The 26,322-nt window shown below is 37.2% G+C and overlaps 1 protein-coding gene across 2 annotated transcripts in view; it reads right to left on the bottom strand.

Annotated features, from left to right (window-relative positions):
* LOC131070972 (SWI/SNF complex subunit SWI3A) overlaps window positions 1–10,343 on the bottom strand; it is a 66,993-nt gene extending 56,650 nt beyond the window's left edge. The window contains exons 1-3 of one of the 2 annotated variants that reach the window (XM_058006680.2): window positions 10,000–10,343; window positions 9,335–9,900; window positions 3,059–3,499 (exon numbers count right to left, since the gene is read on the bottom strand). In XM_058006680.2, coding sequence (XP_057862663.1) covers window positions 3,059–3,499; window positions 9,335–9,900; window positions 10,000–10,219 — 1,227 coding nt within the window. In that variant the 5' untranslated portion in view covers window positions 10,220–10,343. The remainder of the gene's footprint in view (window positions 1–3,058; window positions 3,500–9,334; window positions 9,901–9,999) is intronic. The other variant, XM_058006679.2, reaches the window with a different exon arrangement.
* Window positions 10,344–26,322: the final 15,979 nt, after the last annotated feature.

Raw genomic sequence — 26,322 nt, 5'->3', positions numbered from 1 at the left:
TTCATTCCCCCTGCCCTATCAGTATTCCAGTTGTTCAACATAGCACTCTCCTCTCAACTACTACATACTCCAGTTGGTTTCTCACATTTTCAAATCACTCAACCATTTATCTTTTAGTCTCTCAGCATACCTTGCAGATAGAATACCAAGGATATCTAGTAAAAAGTTCAAATTTATGTAGGCTATTTTTATAGATACTATTTCTCTCGGACTTCCACAATCTACCTCATTAGTTGACCTTTTTCTCTTGAATTCATCATCAAAACCTTGTCAAAGTTGATTGCCAAAATATCCACTAAAGTGTCACTCTATCGATGAGAGTTCCTCCTAAGAACACCACATCATAATAATTGCCTATGCCAAGAAAACTAGAGCACCCTCCAATTCCCCAAAACATGACACTAGATCTCCTAGAGAAGTCAATTCCAACATGCTCAATGCTAATAGGATCACCAAAATTACCAACATAAAGCTTGGTTACAGCACCAAACTAAATCCTCCTTGAACTCGATCATGCCACTTTCCTCAACAATACCCCTTCCCAATCCCACATTGATCCACACCAATCTACTTACTTGACTACATCTATTCTTTTGGGCTCTAACCCCATTATTCATCCAACTAAAACACGATTAGGCTCTAATACCACAACCATCATACTCACCCCCCCTTCTATCAATAGACTTTCCTCACCCAATACAAACAATCTTTATAGAACACATAAAACAATTCACCAACTCCAAGCTCCCACTAACACCCAAGTGCTTCAAAGGCAACAACAAATAATCCAACTTTCCAATAGGACCCAACAAGTCCTTTGAGGTAGCCCATATCAATCCTAGCACCCTTTACCCTCCCACACACACTTACAAATACATGCGGTCAGTGGACCTCCATTTCAACCACCCATCAATAACAAAATTCTCAAGTTCTCACAAACCTTTATCTCTCTATAATGCAATCATGGATATTAGCTTCATCAATCCCACCATCACTAACAATGGTTCCAAGGATCCTACGCTTTACCACAAGGTCTTCGGCAACCCTTATTAGGATAGGATCAAAAGCAACAGCTTTTTAGCCACTAAGCCATTTACACATAATCCTAATTAGAGATGCTCGAGTAGTATAACTATAACCAGCTCCCTTAAAATTCAATCCTAAGATTTAAATAATTGATTAGAATCTTCCTCGAAGAGTTTCCAGCTAGTACCTTTCTCAAGCATACACTTTGCCAACACTAAACAATGAGCATGAAACTGTCCATTGTTTCATCAAAAAATAGAAAAACCTAGCTAAAATGCTGCACATAACAAGGATGATCATGGACCATTAAAACCTTTTCAAAAGCTTTCAAGTTTGGCCCTTCAATCCCAAAGCCTCAGAGAGCCTTTCACCAAGCCAAGCATCAAGAACACCCTATGTGACTTGAGCAGTCCCACTAACAACAACCTAGAACATCTAAACTACTCACTAGCATTAAAAACTATGCCACCAATGAGAGAGTCCCAGAAACACATTACTCCTTTGATTACCATCGCACAATCAATGCAACAAACCGCAAAGTACAATAAACCCTTTCCAATATGAACTCTGCTAAGAAGACAATTAAGAAATCTGCACAGATAAATATTTCACAAAAAAAACAGAGAATATTATACTAATTTTTGTTCAATACTAAAAGCACCGTTGGCTTAGCCCAAAAATAGTTTGCCAGTATTTCCTTAACGAGCAAAGTAATGGCAGAAATAATAGACCATGGATTCCTGCAAGAATTTAGTCACTACAAAAAGCCCATGAATCAAAGAAATCAAAATGTTATATAGAGCTCTGTAATCATTTGTCCTCACTCAGAAGAAAGAAACCAATTGCATGAGATAATTATCAGTGTTAACATTAAATATTGTTTACATTAACTCATAAATAATCAATAATCAATAATTGACAGCTGATTAATTAGATAGCTAATATCGAAAAGATGAATGTAAACTCAAGCCAAGTTCAAAAATAACTGCATGGAAACGATGAGAATCTTAGATAGTAATTTATAAAAAAATTAATTTCTAACTTGAAATTCAGCTATTCCTTGCATTATCCCAAAATCTGACAATAAACCAGAATAAACCAAAATTGCCTCATCTTGATATAGTAATAGAATTGCTATCTGCATCATCCATCTTGCTAAATAGGTGTACAACTAAACTGAACTTGTTAGGTCCAATCTATAAAAGTGTGATTCTAACAAATCCAAAAACCCCTTTGCTAGTCATTTAAGCTAAATATGTCACTCTCTGAGACAGATAACTCTAACAGGACATACGAAAGATGAATAAGTCTGCTGTAAAACAACCAATGAGCAGAAAGGTAATATGCCTTCTGCAATCACTCAAAGTAGGTTGTGAGAGGGTTGATTAAAGCAAAGAACCACTAAAGTTCCATATGGTATGCATCACACCAATAAGTACTATAAAGTAAGGGTTACTGCACATGCTTGTAAGAGAAATGAAAAACATGGAGGAGTAAGTATTTTGTCATTGGCAAAAATTTAGGCAAGTCACCTTTTAATCCACTCTCAACCAAAAATGCTACAAATTCTGGATGCAGTCTCTAGTCTCAGGAGTCATAAGCTATTTTTGTGGATGTAAACACAGGTAACATTGAGATAAACCAGGTGGGCAACCGCAGTCTGCCTTCAGAGTTGACTGGTTGATAGAGGGTGACAACAGGCAAAATGTCCAGTACTGGCAAGCTCAGAGGCGCTTAATTACTAAGGGCAAAAGCTCAACACAAATCCAAATAAAGGTGGAAAAAATTCCCATAAGATGATTAACAAATTCCAAGAAAAAAATTCTATCAAAGAAAAAAACAAACAATTTGAACTACTAAAAAAAACACAAGCAAATAATAGCAATTTATTTATTCAAGCCCTATCTAAAAGAAGAAATCCTTTTTAATTCTATGAACATTGCTATTTTAAGTCTATGACCAGTGCAGTCATAATAGAAATGGAATTCTCACAGTTCAATCTTGCTCAGGTAAGAAGAGGACAGGGAATAACCTGGCAATAGGCAGCATCGTCCAACTTCATCCCAGACCAATCAAAAGAGCCTGAATGCTTATTCTTTCGTCGTCCAGCACCTATTGGAACATTCCTCATCGTTCCTCCAGCAGTCCAGTATCTCTGACAGTTTCTGCAAAAATACCTGGGTTGATTAACATTGTAATTGTTGTAGTAGCAGAACTTGGTACCTAAACTATCACAGCGAGGACAGCGTAAAAGTTTGTCTGGCTTCTTCAGAATCTTGTCCTTATCCCCATTTGGCTCAACTTCTCCCCCATTCTTTTCATCTTTTGGGTCCTCTTCTGTCGCTTTTTGTGACATCCCTTCTTCTGGCTCCTGCTTAGATGTCTTTGTGCCTTCTGCACTAATATCATTGATACCAGAATTACTTCCTGGTTCTTCATGCAAACCCTCATCTTCTATCTTGGGCTTGATCTCCTGCAAGACAAGATCAAAATAGTATATTTCAGAGGATGAAAATCAGCTAGAACAGGCACTGATTAATTGGAAGTAGTATATTATTTAAAAACAAGAAGCTGCCGGAGTCCTATACTGAATTTGTCTGGACCTTTTTGCAGTGATGATACAAAAGTTCAATCCTCCAAGCCCCGTACATATTACAAACCCTCAAGCCCCTTATCCACACAGAGGAACTCAATACACAGAGGAAGAAATACAAATGTGAGTTACTACAGAGGAACAAACTAATCATTAATGAAATTAACATGTGACATGGGACATTAGCTAAAATTGTGGCCTATAAGCTCTATTTGCAAACCACAAAGGAGAAAAGGCACTTCTGAATGTGTGGTCAATTTAAAAAAATGTTCAACCTCATCAATTGAAAACCCCAGGTATAAATGGAGATAGAGTTCACGCTTGCTATTCAAACTTTACTAATAACATCTGAAAAAGGCCATGCATTGAGTAGAATCAACTCACCATCTCATAAAGCCACATAACTACAACATGGAACTCTAGAGAAATAAACCAGATAGAGTCCCTTAGGGATAGAATACATAGGAACAATGCTGAAAGCCTCAGAAAATCTAATAGTAACAAGAGAAGAAAGAAAAAGAAAAAAGAGACAAAAGGATTGAATTTTTTTTATTCTCATAAACAACCCAAGCCTTGCACAATACCAAAGTTCATCTGCCTGTAATAGTATACACTGCTTTTTTTATTTTTTTGAAAAAGTTTGCCAAACAACATAACCAGAACAAACATCTAATAGAAGGATCACTGCTGTAATGAATGATAGTTCATTTGAACCATATTAAAATGCTTGATACATTATCTTTTGATTGAAAAGTAATTTTTAGACATATAGTCATTTCATACTACTGATATAGACATTAATAGACAGAAAATACCTCATAAATCATAATGGCTTCATAGGCTGTCCATTAAAGTCTGAGCCACAGAGTTGAAAGCTACAGATCTGAAACTAGCAGGAATCACCTCCACTACAGCTTAAAGACACCAGCAATAAACTCCCAAACATTCCAAGGCATTGTCCATGTAGTCACCAGCACTGAAGTTACCTTTCCAACTGTTTATCACCCTCAGAAAGATCTGAGATTAGCTTATGTGGGTCTGAAATTTCAACAGCAACACTTCCAGTAATACAAGATAATCTGTCTACGCATTTTGAAGTCTCATTTAAATCACTTCCAAATATCATCAGAATATTCTTATGAGGTCTACAGCAGTTTGAAGTCTCCTTTTTGACCTGAAATGAATAAATTTTAGCCTTCCCACAACACAACTTTAGCCTCTAAAATCCCACAGGCGCACTTCAATAAGATGGACGGCCTACCTAAGGGGGGCTATTTCACTTAGAAAATCAAATACACCTGAAACCTGTCAAATATCATATGAAAAGTGGTCACCGAGAGAATTGGGATATTCATTGGAGCAATAACCATAACCAACAAATCGTCTCATCTTTCAAGGCATCTCAAAATGTGAGGTACGGCTAGTATAAAGGAAGTATGACCAGCATCCAGGAAATCTGCAAATCAATTAAAACCCACTGAACTCTCCAAAAATCTCACCAAAACACATCAAAAACCAGGATTACCAATCTTGCAAATCAAAATGACTCAAACCGGAACCCCAAAAACTTCAATAAACATTTGCATTTCCTGTGAAGAAGCACTAGAGCAGCTAGGGTGGGTCTCTTGCCACCGAAACCAACAAGTTTGAAGAGAGTTTTCTTTCTCAACGATATCCAAAAGAACCCAAATGCTCATTCCAACAACATATCTATACGTGTGCAAACTCTGAATGAATAAATGAGAGCCCAAACTCCAATTTATAGAGTTTGGAGGCAAATAAGAGCATTCAAATTTTTAAATATTTTATTTCCCTTCAAAAATGCCCCCATAACACCCTTTTAAAACGTCTTTTGTTCCCCACAGCCTAACCATCCAACTCGCAGACATAACTTTATGAAATATTAAACACTAAAGTTAAATATTAAAACGTTATTTTAACATTTAAGTTAAAATATTAGATAATTCCAATCACCTTACTGTAAAGTGGCCAAGGCACCAAAAATGAAACCAAACCGCATTTAAGCAAAAACTGAAGCTGAAGCAGATGCCCAGATGCTAGAAATAGGACTTATAAAAAATAGCAGTGTTGTTGAAACCTGATGAAACTGAACCAAGGAAACATGAGTAACCGTCACTGAATAGCCTACCGGAACCCAAGAATAGGTTAACAAGAAACAAAGCTGACAAGGTGCGAGAAGGGGACATTTCATTGTCCCTTATATTAGAAAGAATTCTCTAGAAACTATTAGGTTCTAACAATGAAACAAATAGCCTCATTTATTCTGTCATACACAAAAACTCTCATAAGGAATCATATCCTAAACAATGTATGAGTTTTTAATGATTACAGTAAGAAAACATCCCATGCAAAAAAGGTGCATGATCTCAAGGTCTCATATGTATTTTCAAGAGTCATCTTATATTGAGACTTTGATGAAGACAACCAACAGTAAACTGATTTGGAATCACAAATGCTCCCTTCTCCAGCATTCATAGAAATCCCTCAATCTTCCTATAATAGATATGCTATTTAGTTTTACTTTGTTGCTATAAAAAGCATAAATCCTTAACTTGGCCAAGTTCCAAAACATGCCTAGGCATAACCTCCTTTGATACAGTAATGTTACCCAATATTTGGAGGCAAACCTAAGATTTCCTTCCCTTGTTTCCATTTCATAACCTCCTTGTGAGCTTCTCAGAAAAGCCAATTGCTGAAATCAATGATTATTACATCATCAAACTTATCATGCTTTTCAGAAGGTCCATTGAACACAATGCAGCATCAAATATTTACAAAATATCTTCTTCATCATCATAGATTCCAAATCTTGCTTATTTTTACTTGGATTTCAATTTATTCAAATCCATTTCTTGATCTTGTTTATTTGGCTAATCCATTGATCAACTAAATACCTAATATCTCCAACATCAAATTCCTTTTGCAAAAACCAAAAAACACAATATTGATGACAAGACACCAGAGAAGAAAGAAAAGGACGCAAAAACAATTTATTTATTCTCAGTACTCTCAGTGGATGCAGCCAAACTCTTACCCCAGATCAGACCTGAGAATGGCATTAGATGCTCAAATGGGCAATTTGGTGAGGGTGACTTGTTGGGCACAGGGGTTTCGAGTGTCTCTGCAATTGGGCTTCTCCTATGCCTCAAGGGCACCACTCTCTCCCTTAATTGCCTAATACCACACACTAAAGACAATACTAGTACAGATGACAGATCCAACAACCAGCCCCAAGCAAATTCACCTGTCTCCTCTTCATTTGGTGATGCAAGACCATCTCCTATATTTACTACAGCAAACCCTAATTCCTAGGTCAAGGTTAAGACTACGCAATTCAAGAAGAAAGTGGTTAACACCAAAAAATATTAAAATGGTTTAGGCGAGTAACTCTAATCTGTAGGTTTCAGAAATTTTGGCCACGTTTAGCCAGGCTGCATCAATTTATGTCACCTGGTGCAAAAGGCTAGTTTCTGATGACTTGTTAATCCCTAGGTTTTAGGATAAAGCTTTACTGGAGGTGAAACCCCGATATCCTGAACTTAATACCACTACCTTCACCTTTCTTTGTTGCTCTTCTATGGATCAGACTCCCAAACCGTCCTCTTCAAATTTGGAGCTATGAGTGTCTTTGTTCCATCAGAGACTCAATTATTAATCTTACCATAATCCCAGATTTGAATCAGATATTGTGTCAATCTGATTTTGAAAGAATTCCAGTGGTGGTGGAATTATCAAAAAGGTTACCCAAGGAAATCTGTTTAAAGGTTGAGAACAGAATTTGGGACAACGGTTAGATTTTGAAAGAGTCATCTTCAGATGCAGGGCTTGTTTTACTATGGGTCATTTGGCTGTGAATTGCCCCAAATCTTCCTCTGCTGGGTAAAAGCTCTCTCCATGTAGACAGACAACCTGATGTAATGGGGCTGACCTGTGGCATCTGATTCTTCTATCTGACCTTCCTTCAAGACAATTCTTCTGAAAACTTCATTGGATTGTGCTCCTTCTGAAACTAAAGACTCTCCAGTAGACCTACTGTGGCATCTGATTCTTCTATCTGACCTTCCTTGAAGACAATTCTTCTGAAAACTTCATTGGATTGTGCTCCTTCTGAAACTAAAGTCTCTCCAGTAGACCTGCCTCCCCAGGAAAGCACTTCCTCACAAATGGAAGCTAAGGTCGTTTCTCCTCTGTTCTAATTTGGTCCAGAATCATCTCCTTCTCACCACAAGGTAGAAGAGTCTCCTCAAAATGGGGGATATGGTGCAGGTTTCTAAACACCCTGTTGAAGTTCCTCCTTTAGAAATTCTGAAGATTGGATTTAAAGTGGAAAAAAATGAGAAGGAAGAAGAAGAAGAAGCCCTCTTCCACAAAAAAAAAGGCACTTCATCGTTCACATACAAAAAAGGGTTAAGAAAGTCTGTTACATCTTTGGACGTATCGTCCTTCACTGGAGTGTCATCTTTTCGGAATCTAGTCTCTAAAAAATATGTAAATTGTTTTTTTCAGAAGTTAAAAGGACAGCTAGGAGCCATTATCCCTGCTTTTATTTTATAAAAAAAGAGAACCCACATATCACCCACAATATATAAAGGAAATGGTCCCATGGAAGAGGATTCATAATTTTCTCAGCTGGTATTAGTAGGAAAATTTCAAAGTTGCAAAAAAATGGTTACATAAATGGTGGCAATTCCTGCAAGCATTCCTTTTTCCTTGAAAGTCTAACTAAAACTATCGATAAAGAAAATATCTTACCATAAAGTCACCACTTTTTCTGAAATTCAGAAATCTTTACAAACTTTTGCAATAATGGTTTTCTTAAATGGAGAGCTAATCTAGATTCTAAACCTGTTCTCCAATCTCCTTAAAGGTTGTATTTGTTTTGCATTCGAAGTTGCTGAAAAATCAAAGAAAAAGTTTTGTTTTATTAAACAGGTTCAAGTATTAATTTTTCAAATTGCTCATATATTCGAAATCATGATTGCAAAACTAACCTATTAATATTTATTGGCAACTAAAACCATTACTCACAGCATAGAGCCTGCCGTATGGTAAAAAAAGTACAGCAGAGTTCAAAATCCTCTGACAAAGAATTAAGTGTCCCCCGTGTAGTTTTGGTTTATGGATGGGCCTCTTACACAAAAACGCCTTCCTCGGATGGCATGCTAAATCCATAATCCCCTATTACTATTTCTAGTGCTCTCACTTAATTCCCGAATCTAGAGAAGACCCAAATATAGCAAAGTCCATACATGCAAAGAGCAAGGAAGAAGACTTTTGTCTATACAGCATACAGGATGCACCTTTGGCCGTATTTATTAATTAACTAATATTTAGAATATAATTATTTTGTTTATTTTTAAATTTAGATGAAACAAGAATAAGTTCTAGTATTATTCTCTCACAAGATTAAGAGCATTCCCCATAAATTATAACTTGTAGAGTTAAGCTAAAAAAGCAATTTCCTTCCACTACATTAAAACGAAGCCAATCTACCTATTCCACTAAAAATAGCTTAATTAAATGCTTTTAACGATAACCCAAGTAAAAGCTAACTAGAATTTATATCAAAAAGTTTGGAACTTTAAAAAGTGAAAATCTAGCTCAACCGAGAAATAAAATGAATGCTGACCTTGAGGCAATCAAACCGTTAAAAGTGAAAATCTAGCTCAACTGAGAGATAAAATATATGCTGACCTTGAGGCAATCAAACCGAAGCTTGGCGCACTCGGCTCTGCATAAATTACACAACACCGCCCTCGGCCATTCCAATTTCTTGTCTTTCAGATAAACATCCTTTCCGTCAACTGCCGTACTCCCCTTTCGGTCAGTTACTGTGCTTGCAGCCGCCGTCAAACTCGGCCTACGGTCACCTGGCGGCACCAGACCCTTGGCGGGCAAAACCCCTTTACCCTCACCACTAGCATTTTCACCGCCATTATTATTACTAACAATCAATTTACTATTATCCTCTGTTTTCAAATGCTGTTGTTGTTGTTGCTTTGAAGAAACAACGTGGAAATTAATCAAACCCCAATTCTCCAAGAACTCAAAAACCCTTCTCACTGAATTCACGTCACCAACCAGATTTTTTCTCACCTCGGTATAAGTAATTTTCCTCAGCGGATTTGCCCTATATTTATCAATAATAAAATCTCTGTAATATTTATAAACCCTAGGGATTTTCGCGGCCGATTTTCCGTCAAAAAACTCCGGCAGAAATCTCTTCTCTGTGCTGTGAATTTTATCCCAAGAAAACCACTCTGGAAACCAAAAAAACCAACAGAAGAAACCAAAGAGGGGTGAATTAACCGGAGTGTGAGCAATTTCTCAAAATACATACTCTTTGACGACATACTTACTCGAATAGCTCGGGATTCTGAAGATTTCTTCAGGCGAGTTACTGTGATTAAACTCTGGTTGAGGAATGGCGTCATTGGGAGCGAGTCCAGCATTGTTGGAGGAGGGACTTCCTGCGTAGTTTGAAGTGGTTTCCGGCGTTGGGTTTTTGGCGCTATTATTGTTATTAATATTATTGTTGTTATTATTACCGCTGGTATTTGTGTTGGAAGGGCTCGCCATTGCCGCTTTGCTTGAAAAGTGAGATTTAGATCTGTAGAGAGAGGGAAGCCATGTTTTTGAGTAAATTGGGCTCCGATATAAGCTGTAGGTCACATTAAGAGCTTACAACTCTTATCTTCTTTATATTTTTCCTTAGGGGTGTACTACTACTGTATTAATAAGTCAAGGGACCTTCGCTGACCCCGTTAGTATACGTTTCATATTTCTTCCAATTTTTGAAACTTTTATATTTTATATTAAAGAGGTTAGTCACAACATTAAACTTTACATTTTTGTTGTTACTGGCAATATTCCGTGTCAAAAAGGTTTGTGAAAAAGGTTTATTGTTTGAAGAGAAAATTATCATTATGATTTGTTGAGTAATTTTTCAAAAACTTTAATTAATAGAAGAAGTGGTGTACTTTTTTTATATAAAGGAATAATAATATGGATTGAATTATTTGTAGCAAATAAAAGTAGTTGTTTAGTATTAAATAGGTGGTATAGGAGTGGTGTAGTAGTAAGTTTTTCAAATTGGGAATGAAGTCTTTTTTTGGTAATCTTCTCAACTAAAATCAATCTTATAAATTGTCTTTTATATTTTCAAAATTTATCAATTTTAATAAACTTGCAATATTTCTTAAACGTGACTGCTCTGATCTAATGGCTTTAATCATATCTTCATTAGGAGACAAGGAGAGGGTCTTAAACCCAAGAGGAAGAGACTTACCATTTCCTCCTCCTCTAGCATCATCAGCTGCACTGCCACCACCATTTTCGAATCTATCTCCATCGGCTGAGGACCCTCCCAGATCGTTCTCTGTATCCATGTGCTTCTACCTGCAAAATCTTCCATCAAAGCTAGCAGAAGGTGGGCAAACTGAGGTCGAGTGATCTGAAACCATTGTTTTGTAGGAGGGTTTTTCGTGTTTGTCCTTTTGCGGATTAATATTCTCATTCTCCATACTCCTACCATTATCAATGATATGCACCTTGTCATTTTTGCAATTGGGTTCACCATCATTAACACTACCCATTCACCTTCACAAGAGCGGCTTCAGAGATGGGTCACGACCGGCTAAGCCCAAGAGTAACCTGGCAAAAACTAGGGTATCATGAATAAACACATAGGCAAGAAGAAAGAAGGAAGAAAAAACACAAGCAAAGCAACCACATAAATCAATCATAAACCAAGAAAAGACACGGGCATAATATCAATCCACACAAAAAGAGGACACAGAACACCAAGGATAACACACGAGCGCCAGCAAGCAAGGTCCGTACACCAAGGAAGGTGAATAGACAACCTTCCTGGAATCGTACCAGTTGTAGAGCGCTCGTCTCGGCCAGAAAAGTTAAAGTTCCTAAAATTATGCAAGATTATTAATAAAGTGATACATAATTACAGCCATTAGATTAGAGCAGTCGTGTTTAAGAAATATTGCAATTTTCTTTGTTTGTATGGATAGAGAGTCTTTGCCCTCGCGGAAATTTTTTGATGAATGGATTGCTAATGTCTGGGGTAAGAAGTTAGGTATTCATGTAAACTTTTGCAGAATTATTCAAAAGGGATTATTTGTGGTTCTTTTGAAATCCCATAATATGCAAGATAGGGTTTTGAAGAAAAAAATTTGGAATGTGGGACAGTCTTTGTTTAGGGCATTTCCATGGTCCCCTAAAGGGAATGTCGAGCAGGTTATTGCCCGTTCCTCCCTTAACTGGGTAGAAATTAAGAACCTACCAGCCAAATTTTGGCCATTCATTCCTCATATTTTGAAACCTTTGGGTTCGGTTTTGCAAGTTGAGGAATCGTGAACCACTCTCCCTCACCTAAATGTCAAGGCTCTTGTAGCGCTTGCTCTAGAGGTTGTTTTTCCTGACATTATTTCTTTGGACTTTGAAGATGAGAACTTTTCATGGGAATTGTCCATGTTGGACAATTTGGGGGCTTGTTTTTACTGCAAAATTAATGGGCATGTGAGAAAAGATTGCCCATCTCTTAAAAATGCTCACAGTGCTAACTTTAACATTGCTTCGAAAGGCAATATGAGAAGTGATCCTAGTAAGGTGCAAAACTCTGTTAATAATTCTAAAGAAGGTAATAATCTACCAGTGGATGACACCTCTAACATTGGCATTGAGAAGGTCAAATCGGGTCTTTATTGCCCGACTAATGTAAGTAATGGTAATAAATTTGTTAGCCTCTCTAATCCTCTGTTTGAGGATGAGTGTGATGTTGTTCATGCCTCTGCCATGGATGCCCCTCCCAACACCCTAGTCAGGTGTCACTCAGTACAGGCTAATCCTTCTAATTATCGTCAAAACAAGGTTCATAATCTACCCTCCCCCCTTCCCAGATTGTATGCTCAATAGCTTGCTCTTGTAAGTATTAAGGAGAAAGTTTATTTAATAAGGAATGCTTACCAAACCCCCTCTAAGTTGAATATGAGTAACTCCTTACCTGGTATCATGGATTCCATGGTGGATGCATCTTTTGATAAACAAATTGTGTCTTTTGGAGCAAATGGTATGGCTAACAATAATTCTGAACAGTTTATAGAGGTTGTTAGTAAAGAGGTTAGGAAGAAAAGGAAAACATCAGATAGACAGTCTCTCTCCAATTATAATAGTAAAAAAGGTAATGAAGTGCCAAAAATTTTTAATAGGTTGTACAAGAACCAAAAACCCTCCACTAAATAGATTTATGATGATGCACATTCATAGTTGGAATGTTAGGAGCTTGGAGATGCTTGACAAAAAATATGTGGTTAGGAAATGGTGTAACAGTATCAAGGAGAAGGATATTATTTGCCTCCAAGAAATCAAAGTGGTAGGGTTCCATGCATATACTATGTTGAATTTTTTATGTGGTCAAGCCATTGGGTTTCACTCTAATCATGATAGGCGTAAAGGTGGTACTACCATTTCGGTTGGTCCTAAGTGGGTGGATAGGATTATTGCTAATGGTGTCTCCCCTTGCCAAAGTGCTTTGTGTGTCACTTTCAAAGAGAAGGACTATGTTTTTGGTATTTGTAATATATATGTTGCTAATGACTATAGAGATAGAGCCAGTTTTTGGGATTGGTTGACAACCGGCCTCCCGAATGCTCAGTGGATCTTTGCGGGTGATTTTAACATGATTGAGCAGGGTGAAGATAAAATTGGTGGCAATAAGAATTGTTGGAAGGGTAATGAATATTTCTTCTAGGCCAAGTTCAAGAGGAGATTTAATCTGGCAGATCCTTTGGAGAGGAAAAAGGGCTCCTTTTCTGATATTTGGTTCACATGGTGTAATAATCAAAGTGGTAGCTAGAGACTTTATTGTAGATTGGATATATGCTATACAGATGCTTCTCTTTTTTCCTTTTCCTCACAGGGGGGTCATGCCCCTATTGTGTTTCTCCTGCTAGTATTTCAGATCATTCCCCCATCTATGTCACTATAAATCTGGATCTTGATCCCTCTTCTGCCATTCGGCCTAAGAGGGAGAATGGCTTCAAGATTAATGTTTCTTTACTTAAGGATGAGGATTTTGGGAATGCCATTAAGATGGTTTCCCATTTGGCCAAGCTTTGTAATCCCGATCTCAGACCTAGGGAGAAATGGGAGGCTCTCATTGTTACTTGAAGGAAAATGTTTCAGATCATTGGTAAGAAGTATGTTATGGATAGGTCTAGGGAGGAGTCCTACTTACAGAATAGGCTCAATGGTATTGAGAAGGAGCTTCAGAGTAAGGGGCATGACTTGGTTTTAGAGGGGGAGCTTTCTTGGGTCAAAAAGTACTTACGGAAGTTACAACAATTCAAGATCCAAGGGCAGAAGGTCAAAGCTCAAATGAATTGGCTTAAAGGTGGTGACAAGGGAACCAATTACTTCTTCAATCTTATTAGAGCCAAGAATAAAAGGGAACTTATTGAAGATATTCAAGTCAATAACACTCTCACCAATGATTCGGTGTCCATTAAGGAGGCCTTCTTCAATTTCTACAATGGCCTATTTTCTTCTGAACATGGTGTTATGAACCAAGAGGCTCTTGAGAAATGCTTACTGTTAATCCCTAAGAAATTTTCTTGTGAGGAGGTCAATGTTCTAGGCCAAAAGATCTCACTTGAGGAGATTAAAGTTGCTATCAGTTCACTAGCCAATGGTAAGTCCCCAGGGATGGATGGGTTACCTGTCGAATTCTATAAGCTACACTCAGAATGGATATGCTTGGAATTGTTTGCCCTGTATGAAGATGTGTTTAAACAGGGATCACTTGGAGAAAACATCAATAGAGGCGTCATTAAACTGCTACCTAGGGGTGGGGATAAGACTTTGGTTAAAAATTGGAGGCCTTTTACCTTACTAAATATCTCTTACAAGATTGTTGCAAAAGTCTTAGCAAGGAGGATTGTTGGGTTATTAAACAACTTCATTTCTGTCACTCAGTTTGGATTCATTAAAGGTAGATATATCCTGGAAAATTTGGTTATTGGTTGGGAGGCCATGCATTGGGCTAAAGATGACACGTTGAATGTTGCAATGATTCTTCTGGACTGTGAGAAAGCATATGACAGAATTGAGTGGCCCTTCATTAGAGGGATGTTGCAAGCTTTTGGATTTCCCTCATATTTCTACAGATGGATTGATATTCTCTTTAAGGACTCTTCTGTAGTCATTGAGGTTAATGGTGAACTTTCAGAACCTATTCCCCTTAAGAGGTCTATCAGGCAAGGTTGTCCCATTGTCCCAGCCTTGTTTTTCATTGTTCTTGATGCACTTTTCTACATTCCGAGAGCTCTTGCCCTCAGTCCTCCTATCAGAGGTCTAACCCTACCTAATTCTAAGGATTTGATCAATGCCCAATTCGTTGATGATACTACTTTATTTTTGGTTTTGAATGAGGAAAACTTTGATAATGCTATGAATAGGTTGCAGTTTTTTTGTTTGGCTTATGGTGCAAAGGTAGCTCCTCACAAATCTACAATTCTTGGTTGGTCTAATGTTCCTCCAAGTTGGGTTACTTGCAAAGGTTGGTAGTGGGTCGGACAGAATTCTATTGTTAGATATCTTACTATTCCTTTTGGTATTAATCCTTCTATTCAAGATATGTGGCTTTGGTTATATTCTAAAATTGAGAGGAAGCACTTAAAATGGCAGACTCATCTTCTCTCCTTGGCTCGAAGAGTGCAAATTGTGCAAAAGGTTCTTTCCTCTTATCACATTTATTGTGCCTCTGCATGGTTGTTTGCTAATTATCAAACTAACAAGCTTGAGAAGATCATGAGGGACTTTTTATGGTCTGATGGGATGGGTCATAACAAGAGACACTGTGTGAATTGGGATTGGTGTTGTAGACCAAGGAGCATGGGTGGATTGGGTATCAAAGACCTCAAGGCCCATGGCATTGCTCTAGCTTATAAATGGATTGTCAAAGCTCTGAATGGTAATGAACCATGGAAGGTGTTGATCAAAAATAATATTGAAAGGTGTTATTAAAAAAGGCAAAAAATGGAAGATTATCCCTTTATGTGATACTGTTTTGGGGGACTTTAATATGAAGGTGTTTGTTTCTAGCGTATTTGCTTCACTATGGAAGGCATGGTCACAGGTAAGGAGTTTACTTCCTTCTAAGGGTGCTATAGGTAATTCTCCTTCATATGTTATTATGGACAAATCTATCTGGTGGGGGGTGAGTTTAAATAATAAACCTCTTGCTTTGACTCAAAGGTGCTCTTCTAAAATTTGGAATGATAAAGGTATTTCTCTAATTACAAATGACTATTTGACAATCGGCTAGGGTCTTGGGCCGAGCTTAGTTCTAAATATGGGATTCCTCTTTCAGAGAAGAAAACATATTCTCTTATTGTTAAAGATACTGGTTGTTTTTGTCCTAGCAAGGTTTTGGATACTGTTTCCTTTTTGAAACAACTAAAATGGTTGGATGGCTCTCCTTTTTTGGACATATCTACTAAGCAGATCTACATGATGTTGAAAGATTATTACTCTATCTTCACCCGAGTCAATCAGTGTTGGGGTCTCGACTGGCCTAAGTCCAGGTGGTAATTTTATTTTTATTTTTTTTTGGCATTCCCCCATTGATCCTAAGAAGTCTTGTTTTAGATGGATTTTACTTCTTAAAAAGTCAGTAGTAGATTCTTTTCTATCTGTTGTGGGTCCTGGACCTATTAGGTGTGGAGTGTGCAATGTTCAGGAGACTTTTGAACACTTATTTTTTCAATGTGAGTTTGCTCGAGGTGTGTGGTCCATTTTCCTTGGTTCTCCCATTGTCTGGAACTGTCGGCTTGGTTCTTCTTGGAGTGAAATCCTTGCTGGCTTTGTGGAATCCTTTGATCTTAGTTTGAACTGATTTTGGTCTGTCTTATCTTGTGAAATCCTTTGGTTTCTCTGGAAAGAAATAAATGGAGAAGTATTTCAAAACAAGAGGACGAGGCTTATTGGGTTTAATATTAAACTCACAAACTTTTACGTTATGTCTCAGGTTTCTGTTGTTCTGGAGATCTCAAAAGATAGGTTCATGATCCTAGTCCAGGAGGGTGTTCTTCATATTTGCAAGGCGGATATCCAGTCTGTTCAATATTTCAAGAATCACATGGATGTGTTACACCCAAAGGAAATTAATACATTGGTACAGTATATGCAGAGACTCAAGATTGAAGATGCAGATGGTCCTTCTCCTATGAATCGGGAGAATGTTGTTGGTGCTTGCTAACTAGTAATTTGGGCTATATGTATACTGAAACAGGAGGCAATTTTGTTGTATAAAACTTCTTCTATATTGTATATGATGTAAAGCTAAGCAATCTGACACAGGGCTATGGCCATTTTGGAATTACACGTAATGATAGTCTAGATAGTGACTGCATGACACTAGACTGAATACATCCTTGGAATGGATATGATGTATATGTTTTTGAACTATTTTAATATAATTTTTTTTTATCAATTCTAATTATATTTTATTATTTAAATCTATGGTATTACATTGTAGCTTTATTATGCAAGTGTTGGAATATCTTGGAACAATATTTATATAATAATAGTGGTGGTGGCAATAAAAAGACAAAAAGTGCTATGTATGAAATCTTTATATTGATATTTCTTACAATTTTTGAAACAAATTTCTAAACTTCACATTTTTATTATATTAAATATTTTTGTTATTCCAAGTCAAAAAGGTTTATTGTTCAAAGAGAAAATTTGTTATCATTATAATAATGATTTTTTTGAAGTAATTTTTCAAAACTTCAACTAATAGAAGAAGTGGGGGTACTTTTTATGGGATATTGGGAAAGTTATATGTCTTAAATTGATAATGGATTGAATTATTTGTAGCAAATAAAAGTGGTTGGTTAGTATTATGTATGTGTTTTATATCTGGTTTATCATGGCTTGTTATTGGTTTATCATTTGAGGTCCATCCTAGTCATCCATAATAAAACTTTTGTCGCCTTGATTCACCCACAATAAATAAGTCCTATACCTAAATGGGGGTATCTCCTTAACCTATTGTTGGAATTGGGTCCTTGGCTCCACATGTTATGAGGAGTTTCTCTATCTACTCTCCTACACACCCACAATTGGTAATAAAATTTCACTTGTATCACCCTTCCACAATAAAATTTCCATCCTTCTCTACAATAAAGCATCCATTTTTGTGGATTGAGACATGATTAGATAATCTATGCAGCATTGGGCGTAAACCAAATTATCATTTCAATCAAAACTAGGACTTAGTTGCAATGACAATCCTATTATGTGACCAAATCTAAAATATTATCTACCCTTTAAAAGGATTCAATCAAACTATGACAAGAAAGAAATATGGCAAGAGGAATTAAGTGGTTGTTTTGTTTAGGTCTTTGTTTCTCTTTTGATTTGATCTTTTGTGACATGTTTGCTATGTTACCGAAGGATGCCTATCGACTAGAATAGGTAGGATGGGGCATGATCACATGATTGCTTCTTGTAGAATTTTCTTTAGTAACATTATGACTTGTCCAAAGACATGATTGTCTAAGATCATCGAGGATGCATGAGTCTAGTGTGAAAAAAGATATTCCTTGTCTATAAGTTTTTTCTCTCCTCACAAATGGCATGTGGACTATCTAGGTCTAACTCATATCTAGATGGTTGCGTCCATTTTTTATAATAAGGACAATGATGATATAACACTTAGATTTGCACAAGAGCCCATCATCTTATACTTTCTATCTATCCATCCCACTTCTTTTATGGCCAATCAATCATATTAGCAATCCATCTTGCATCACCACATGTTAGGATTGCATATCATATAAGAATATCATGTAATATCCCATCTTGCATCCACAAAAGGTTAGCTCATAATAATCTATTATATGCATAATATCCAATGCATAGCATAGTACATCATAAGAAATCATCATAGATCCATGCATACATACATCCATAGATCATAAAAAAATCAATGATAGAACATGCATAAATTTAGGAATTATGCATCATAACCATCATATAGAAACATCGTATAGATCATAACCATAACGTGCATCCGTACATTTCATCTAGGATCATAATCATAAGAATAATTGCATATCATAACCATCACATATGATCATATACATAGAAACATTGCATAAAAAGATGCATGCATATAGTCGTCGACTAGGAATTAGGTCATCTCATATATAATAAAAAAATAATGTGTCATAATACAATGATGTCATAATCTCGTAGTGGCTACTGGGAGCCCTAAAATCACCCAAAGTATATATATATATATCATACAAAAACTAATACATAGGGAGTGGAACGATCTACGATGTATTCCCTCCCTTTGAACCAAATGGTCTCAAAGTTTATTGAGATTTTGATGGTCTCGCCCCTCCTGTCCATGGTGATGGTGGTGGTCCCATGATCCCTCCCCTCTCTTCCCTAGCTCTTCATGGTCTCCCATGCAAGCTTTGATGGTAGCTCCCTAATCTCTAACTAGGTAGGACCACTACCTCATATAGCTACCTCTAGTAAAGAGTCTCATGACCTACCCTAAAGATAAAATCCATAGTCTCGGTTGTATCTCTTTGTTGTGATGCCTTGGCCTATGTTATAATGGCCTAAACTCTTCCATACCGCTCAATGACAGTGTCCCTCTCAACCGCCACATCCTAGATTTGTATCTATGGGGAGGCTATCTTTGTGTCGCTCAAGGCTAACTCTACATCCTTCGATGCTATGACCACCTACAAATCTCATATCTAAGCATCTTTGGCCTAAAACTGCACCACCTTACCATCTCCCTATCCATATCCTCCTCCCTTTGCCTATGACATAGGTTGATCTTATCCCTATACCTATGCACTGACTAGTTGCAAATCTAAACCCCTTGTTCTCTAGCCTGAGGCACTCCCCCTCATCCTTGTGGTGGCCTATGCGGCAATCCCACCTAAGGAGCCATTATTTATCCATCCCCTCTTGCATCTTGTCCCCCTCCCTCTTCTTGGTCTCTCCTCCTCCGCCACCTCCTAGGTTGTGACTCATCATCATCATCCCCTATGAATGCATGTAGCTCTCCTAACCAATAAGTTGAGGAAAAGGATGAGCTACAAACTATGCCTTAAAATTGGGTGTCATACCCGCATTTGCAATTTCTTGCCACATGTCCCATGGTACAAGGCAAAGATCTTAGAGCTCTACTAAAGTAACGTCATATGACAATGTGGATCCCCATGATGGCATCTCCCAGAAAGTCAGTAAAATTTGTTGATCCTCATGGTTAACCCCATATGCTTTCCAACTATCTAAACACACAATCCAACAGGTGCCTCTCTATAATATACTAAAGGCAACCCATCAAGTATCATGTTTAAAAGAAAAATGGGAGCTCTACAACATCATCCTCCCAATCCTTATAGCCTAAGTATGGTCTCCAAATAATGATATCAATATCATCCATAACGTGCCAACAATACTCCATCTTACCTGTGATGGTGAAAAATTAGGGTTTCCACCATAGAAGGAAGAAACCACTAATTTATGACTAAAGACCATCACATTCAAAAGAGGGTTCCAATCCATAGATCTACTCATAAACCAACAAGGATTAGGATTGAGAATTCTGATTGGATTAGGGGTTTTGATGATATGAATTGATAAACCCTCTTTTGTAAGTTGAATTGCTAAAATTAGGGTAAAAGTGTTGGAAATTAAAGTGGAATAGTAAGCTACAGTTGTGGGATTGAGCCACAAAACCTGGATCTGAGCAAAGTAAGCAGATTCAAACCTGCTCCTCGAAAGAGATCTTAAAATGTCAGGACCGTGGTGGTGCTCACCCTAGTCCTTTGAACTTTTCTCACTCCAATGGGGGCTCGATTCGTCACTGTAAATAATGCTTATTATGTAGATCGTAGCTTCGTACCTATTTTTTGTACAAAAAAACAAAGGAAATAGGTTGGGAATAAGGATTTGCCTAAGTCAAACCCTAGTTTTGGAATTAACCACAAAATAGAAATGAAATATAATTGAATTGTAGTAATGGAAATGTTCTCCTTTTGAGGGAGATGTTGAATAGTGACTGAAAACACAAACGATATACCTCTTTGTGAAGTTTTGTTTATCTCCATACGAAATTAGGGTTTCATGAAGTCTTCAATAACATGGAAAATGAATGTCAACTCCAATGCTTGAATCTTAGCCTCATTGATGCTCTGATGCTAGAAGGAATATTGATTGCTTATTCACTTAATTCTAAATGTTCAATTGCTTGAACTGATTGACCAATATGATTGTCAGATTATCAAATGGGAGGGGAAGCCTCCTTTTATACTTGTGAGTCGAAAAACATATTAATTTTTAGACATGAGCTGACATGGGGCTAGATTTCCCACCCAATTTTTGAAATGGTTAAGGGGCCCAAATTCCAATCCTAATTAGGAGGACAAAGGCACCACGCCCTGGTCCTACCCAATTTTGGGGCCAGGACAAAGGATTTAAATGATGCATGGGGTCAATATGAAGTTAAATTTCATGATATGAGTAGAATCATGTCCTCATTAGGCCTAGGAGCACAAACGCTAAGGTGAGGACCCAAATGCAGTCAAAATTATGAGTGAGTACAATTTAGGACACTACATTACCCAACCTAGGTTAGGCAATTATCATACTATACATATGCACATAGGGTTGTATTGCCCCTTGGAACCTCATGCATACCAGCCTCAAAACTACAATATGCTTATAGGCTCATACATGGAGTAATGTAACCTCGGTTGATAAAGTCACACCTCCTATCAAGAGTTTTCATTTTTGTCTCCCATTGTTTACTATCATGAGGTCTCTTAGGGTTTACTATCCCAAGCAATGGTTAAAACCTTAAACCCTAAACCCGACGAATGGTCATCCTTTTTTTATAATTTTCAGTTGACCACTTGTTGCAAGTTCCCAGTTGTTTAATTTATCATTTAAGTATTTCATGTCATCATGTCAACTGGCCTTGCATGTTAGCTCTTCAGATTTATCCAAGCCTATTCCCCTCTTCCTTTTTAAGGACTAACATATTTTTATTGTAGATCTTGTAGTATCGACAACTCGTAATCTAGCGTGATTGTGCTAACAGTGTGAACTTGTGTGTCTGCCTATTTCCGCAAGGATGCAGTCAAAAGTTCAAAGTTGTTTTGGTGATCATGCATCTTTGTTCTAATCTATGACTTAGATCATTGGGTTGTTGCATGATTAGATGTTCAAAGTTGTTTTGGTGATCATGCATCTTTGTTCTAATCTATGACTTAAATCATTGGGTTGTTGCATGATTAGATGAACTTGTACACTCAAACCAACTTTGATCTTCGTGGTTAACTTGTCAACGGGCTTGCAGTCCTTGGCATGACGACCTTAACTCTGAAGCCTCACAACGCAAACGTTGTTAGGTGACCCACATCTTCACCACCTCATCCTAGTTGGACAAATGATATCAAGCCACATATAAGTGACTTGGGCAGTGCACCAATGGACCCCATGAATGCCTTGTCAATCTAAGCACATAAAGGAAGATTTATCCAAATAGATCAATAGTATAAATTCATCACACATTTGTGACAACTAAATGAAGTAACTCGATAGAGCTAACTCTGCAAGGTCACAAGCAAGGAAGTAATGGGCCCTAAGTTGCACACACTTGATAAAGAATTGTAGGTTGAGATTTGCACATTGTTTTGCGATCAACCAAAAAAAGTAATTGCAAGACTTCAATTCTCACATTTGATGCTTTTAATTATTATTTCTTAACTCTTTATGTTGCAATTAAGATTGCTATACCATCTATATGGTGGAATTGATATAGAACTCATGAACCCTAGCGCAGTAGGTTTTTCTTTGCAAAAACCCTAACCTCAAGGTTTTAACATGGTCAAAGCTTTTGCTTCCCAATCTAAGAGGAAGTTTAGTGATGAGGTTATTGCTCAGCTCCCTGGGTCTATAGACATTCATAAGAGAGCAAAGGTTGGCACAAGGCTGGAGGATTTCCTAATTGATCATAATGTAGGGCATAGAGACCCTATTATTGAGCCATGGGGGTTCAATTTGTGGAGAGGGCGTTATAACAAGAAGAAAGAAATTATCCCAATTAGGAATATTTGGGATAAATTTGGGAATATTGGTTCTTTCCCAATGTCTTTGTCAACATTAAGCTTATTAGAGCTATAGTCGGGAGATATAAGGAAGGAATGAGAGAGATAATAGCCCATGATGGTGGAAGGCTACATATAGTGAACAAGAAGACAATTGAATATGCTTTTATGCTAGATGAGAGAAATAATTGGCCATAGGATATTGATGGATTGGCTAGGGAATTCAAATCTCATGACAGGATCTATAGGAGCAAAATTTTGGCCTTTAGGCCAAAGCATTTAACAAGGGATGAGAAGGCTTTGACTCCAAGGGACCTTTCCCTTACTCCGTGGACTTCTTTGTTGGCTACTTCAAGGACATATATTACGCCTTGTGCCAAGTTTTTGGTTTATATGTAGAGCCATTCATCCCTGACTAGATGTTGGTCTTATGTATGGATATTCAAAGCCAAGATCATCATAAGACTTTTGATTATGCAATCCTGCTTGCAAACAAATTATATAATGCAATTTGTCAATTCAGGGAAGGTCCCTCTCTGCACTTTGGAAACTATTGAATCCCGATGCAAATTTTGTTGTTTAATGGTCTTAAGGTCTAGTACAAGGACCTTATGGATAAGCCTATGGTAGAAGGTGAATACCTTCTTGTCCAAGAATGGACATACTTATGGGACATGCATTGTAGGCAATCCAATTATATTGTATTTGAAAACCATTTTGTTAGAAACATGATGGCATTATTATAAGGGGGTGTGTCATGGGGATTAAGTGAAAAGGGCATAGAAATTCCCTAGGCCAAAGGACCTAGACCAGGAAAAAGGAATAGACCATAATTGGGGGTCTTGGTTCTACTTCAAGGAGCATACATTTTTTAGGGTTTTTGGTATCTTTGTTACACCTAGGCACCTTCCAGTCACTGTGCCAGATAGGGTTACCTTTTTAGAGATTATGCATCAGTTTTATGAAGCTGAGAAGTTTGTCATTGGAGGAGCTTATAAGGGGTCTTTTCTACCCTTTCAATTTCAAGTAGGAGGTTTCCACTTTACCAACAGAAAAGCATTTGACATCCTGAACTTTGTGCTTGGTAAGTATGGTCTCCCTCTAGAAAAATATAGGTTTAATTATTCTGAATGGTTCATAAGAGGGCTTAAAAAGGGTAAATTCCTTAATCATGAATGGAATGAGGAAATGGATTTAATTAGAAATGACTTAGACTATCAAGAGGTTCTTAAGAAAAAGGAAAGATGGTATAAAAAAATATATAATGAGGACCTAAAAAAGAGAGGTGACAGTTCATATGTTCCTCATTAGGAACAAATTTTGATACCCAAGGTAAAAATGAGGTCTATCTTCAATTCTTATAGGTATGTGGATAAGATTCCCTTACCTGATGAGCAACCAAGAGCGCCATTGCAATCTTCATGACCTATCTCACCTATCATTGATGTAGGGTTTGAGTCACCCTCCTCCATTAGCTCTCCTATTGGCACAACACCACTCCCACTAGGTTTTGAGGAATCTCCTTTAATTTCTCCCTCAACTCCACAACCTCCCTCTGAGGTTTCTCTTCCCCTTCCAAGGTAATTAATTACTTCATCCTCTAAGAGACCCATGCCAACTCCTTCATTTTCAAGGCCACAACCATTCATTGTCCTTGAGAGCCTAAGGGTCGTTACACCTCTACACGCCTTGTCTCCAAACCAAGACATCCCATTTGAATCCTATGAGGGATTTAATATTTAAGTTGAGGAACCATTGCCACTTGATAGATTTGACGTAGGGTCAATAGTGAAAATTGAAGACCCTTATTCTGAAAGGGCCCTTAGTGATTTTAGGTTTGGAGGAGATATTATAGAGGATGTAAGGCTCACTACTTATGAGGAATTCATGAGCAATGAAAATTTCATCCAAACCAGAGATTTCAAGTAGTTTTTACTAAAGTCTATTGTAGATCATATTTAGAAAGAAAGGGGTATATAGCTTGATGCCCTTAATGAGGGGGAAAAGTTGAGATTGAAAGATGAAATCCTGAAGTATGCTAATGAACAATTGGAGAAGATGACTCCATAAATGGGAAGGTAGATTGTTAAGAGGAGTGGGAAATTAATCTTAGAGGGTTGGGATAATTCCTTAGCCATTTCATTTGATTTCTTAAGGAGGTAGGATATTGATATAGAAAATCTAGATCCTGAGCAGGCCAGAAGTTTATTATTTAGCTCCTCTTTTGATGATAAGCTAGACATACTAGTTATTTGGTGTTTATATCCAGCTACTCAAAACCCTCTATTGTCTAACACCAAGATGAATTATATGGATAATTTCTCTTGAAGAGAGTATCAAACACATTGGCCACAAATGCCACAGATATGACAGTCAATGTTGCAAAATTTGCACATAATGTGTCTGTAAGAGTTGAAGAAGAAAACATGATCCTTAAAGATATGGTTAAGAAACTTAAAGGGCAATTATATTTAGGACCCTCTTAATACTTACCTACTCTAGGACATTAGACTTGTGAGGAGGCATTAGGTCTAAGAAATGACCTAGTAGTTGCAAGAGTGGAAAATTCAAGGATGAAACAATAATCTGACCAACTCTACAAGGATGTCAAGAGAGCAGAGATCAAGGCTATAACAAAACTTGTTGAGACTCTTCAAGAGTCTAGATTTAGTTCTATCCTTGACCATGTTGAAGTTGTAATAGGATGAGCATCGGGATCTCATGAATTTCCATTAGTCTCATATAGGGTGGCAAAATTATATTGCCTACTCCATCTCCCATTTAAAAAGTTTTATAGATGATTTAGAGGTTTGTCTTGAGAAGCATGTACCTAAGTATAAACATGAGTTAATTGGTTACATGAGGACAAAGCTAGATGCTTTGATTTAGATTTTTTTTTTCATAGGTTATACACTAAGATGATCAAAGCAAAGCTCTCCAAGTTTAAGAAGGATAGTGAGGGGAGGATAAGAAGCCTTATCACATGCAACATGCTTCCACTATTTGACAAGGATAAGAAGGATAGTGAGGGGAGGAAACAATTGAGGTCAAAGGTAGAATTTAAAGAAGAGATTAGAACAATCTTGGATCCCATGATTGTGGATGTACATACATATGAGAATTAGATAACAAAGAAATTAGATTCATACTTGGATGCTCTATTTAAATTTGAATAAGGGTTAACAAAAATAGAGATAGAAAGAAGCAAAATTGATGACTAAGATTATCAAGAACATCTTTAGAAGATCCAAAATTTCAAATAAGAAGGAACCCAATCCCTATGATCCATTGTTTCTCATTGAGACAAAATTTTGTAATTTTTGAAACAGGGAGTAGCCCCTATTTCCCACCAAATTTTGAATTTTTGAACATCTTTTGTTTTTTTTAATTTCTTGGGTGTAAAAGTAAGATTAGATCTTATTTTTAGCTCGATTGTAATTATGCTAGAAGGATTTTGTGTGATAGTTGTAAATATTTGAGCATTTATTTCATATTTGGTTAAAATCTACAACAAGTTTC

Source organism: Cryptomeria japonica, chromosome 4 (genome assembly GCF_030272615.1).
Source record: "Cryptomeria japonica chromosome 4, Sugi_1.0, whole genome shotgun sequence".
NCBI classification, from domain to species: domain Eukaryota; kingdom Viridiplantae; phylum Streptophyta; class Pinopsida; order Cupressales; family Cupressaceae; genus Cryptomeria; species Cryptomeria japonica.
Note: the sequence above shows the minus strand (reverse complement) of the source record. Positions and strands in the feature narration are given on the sequence as shown.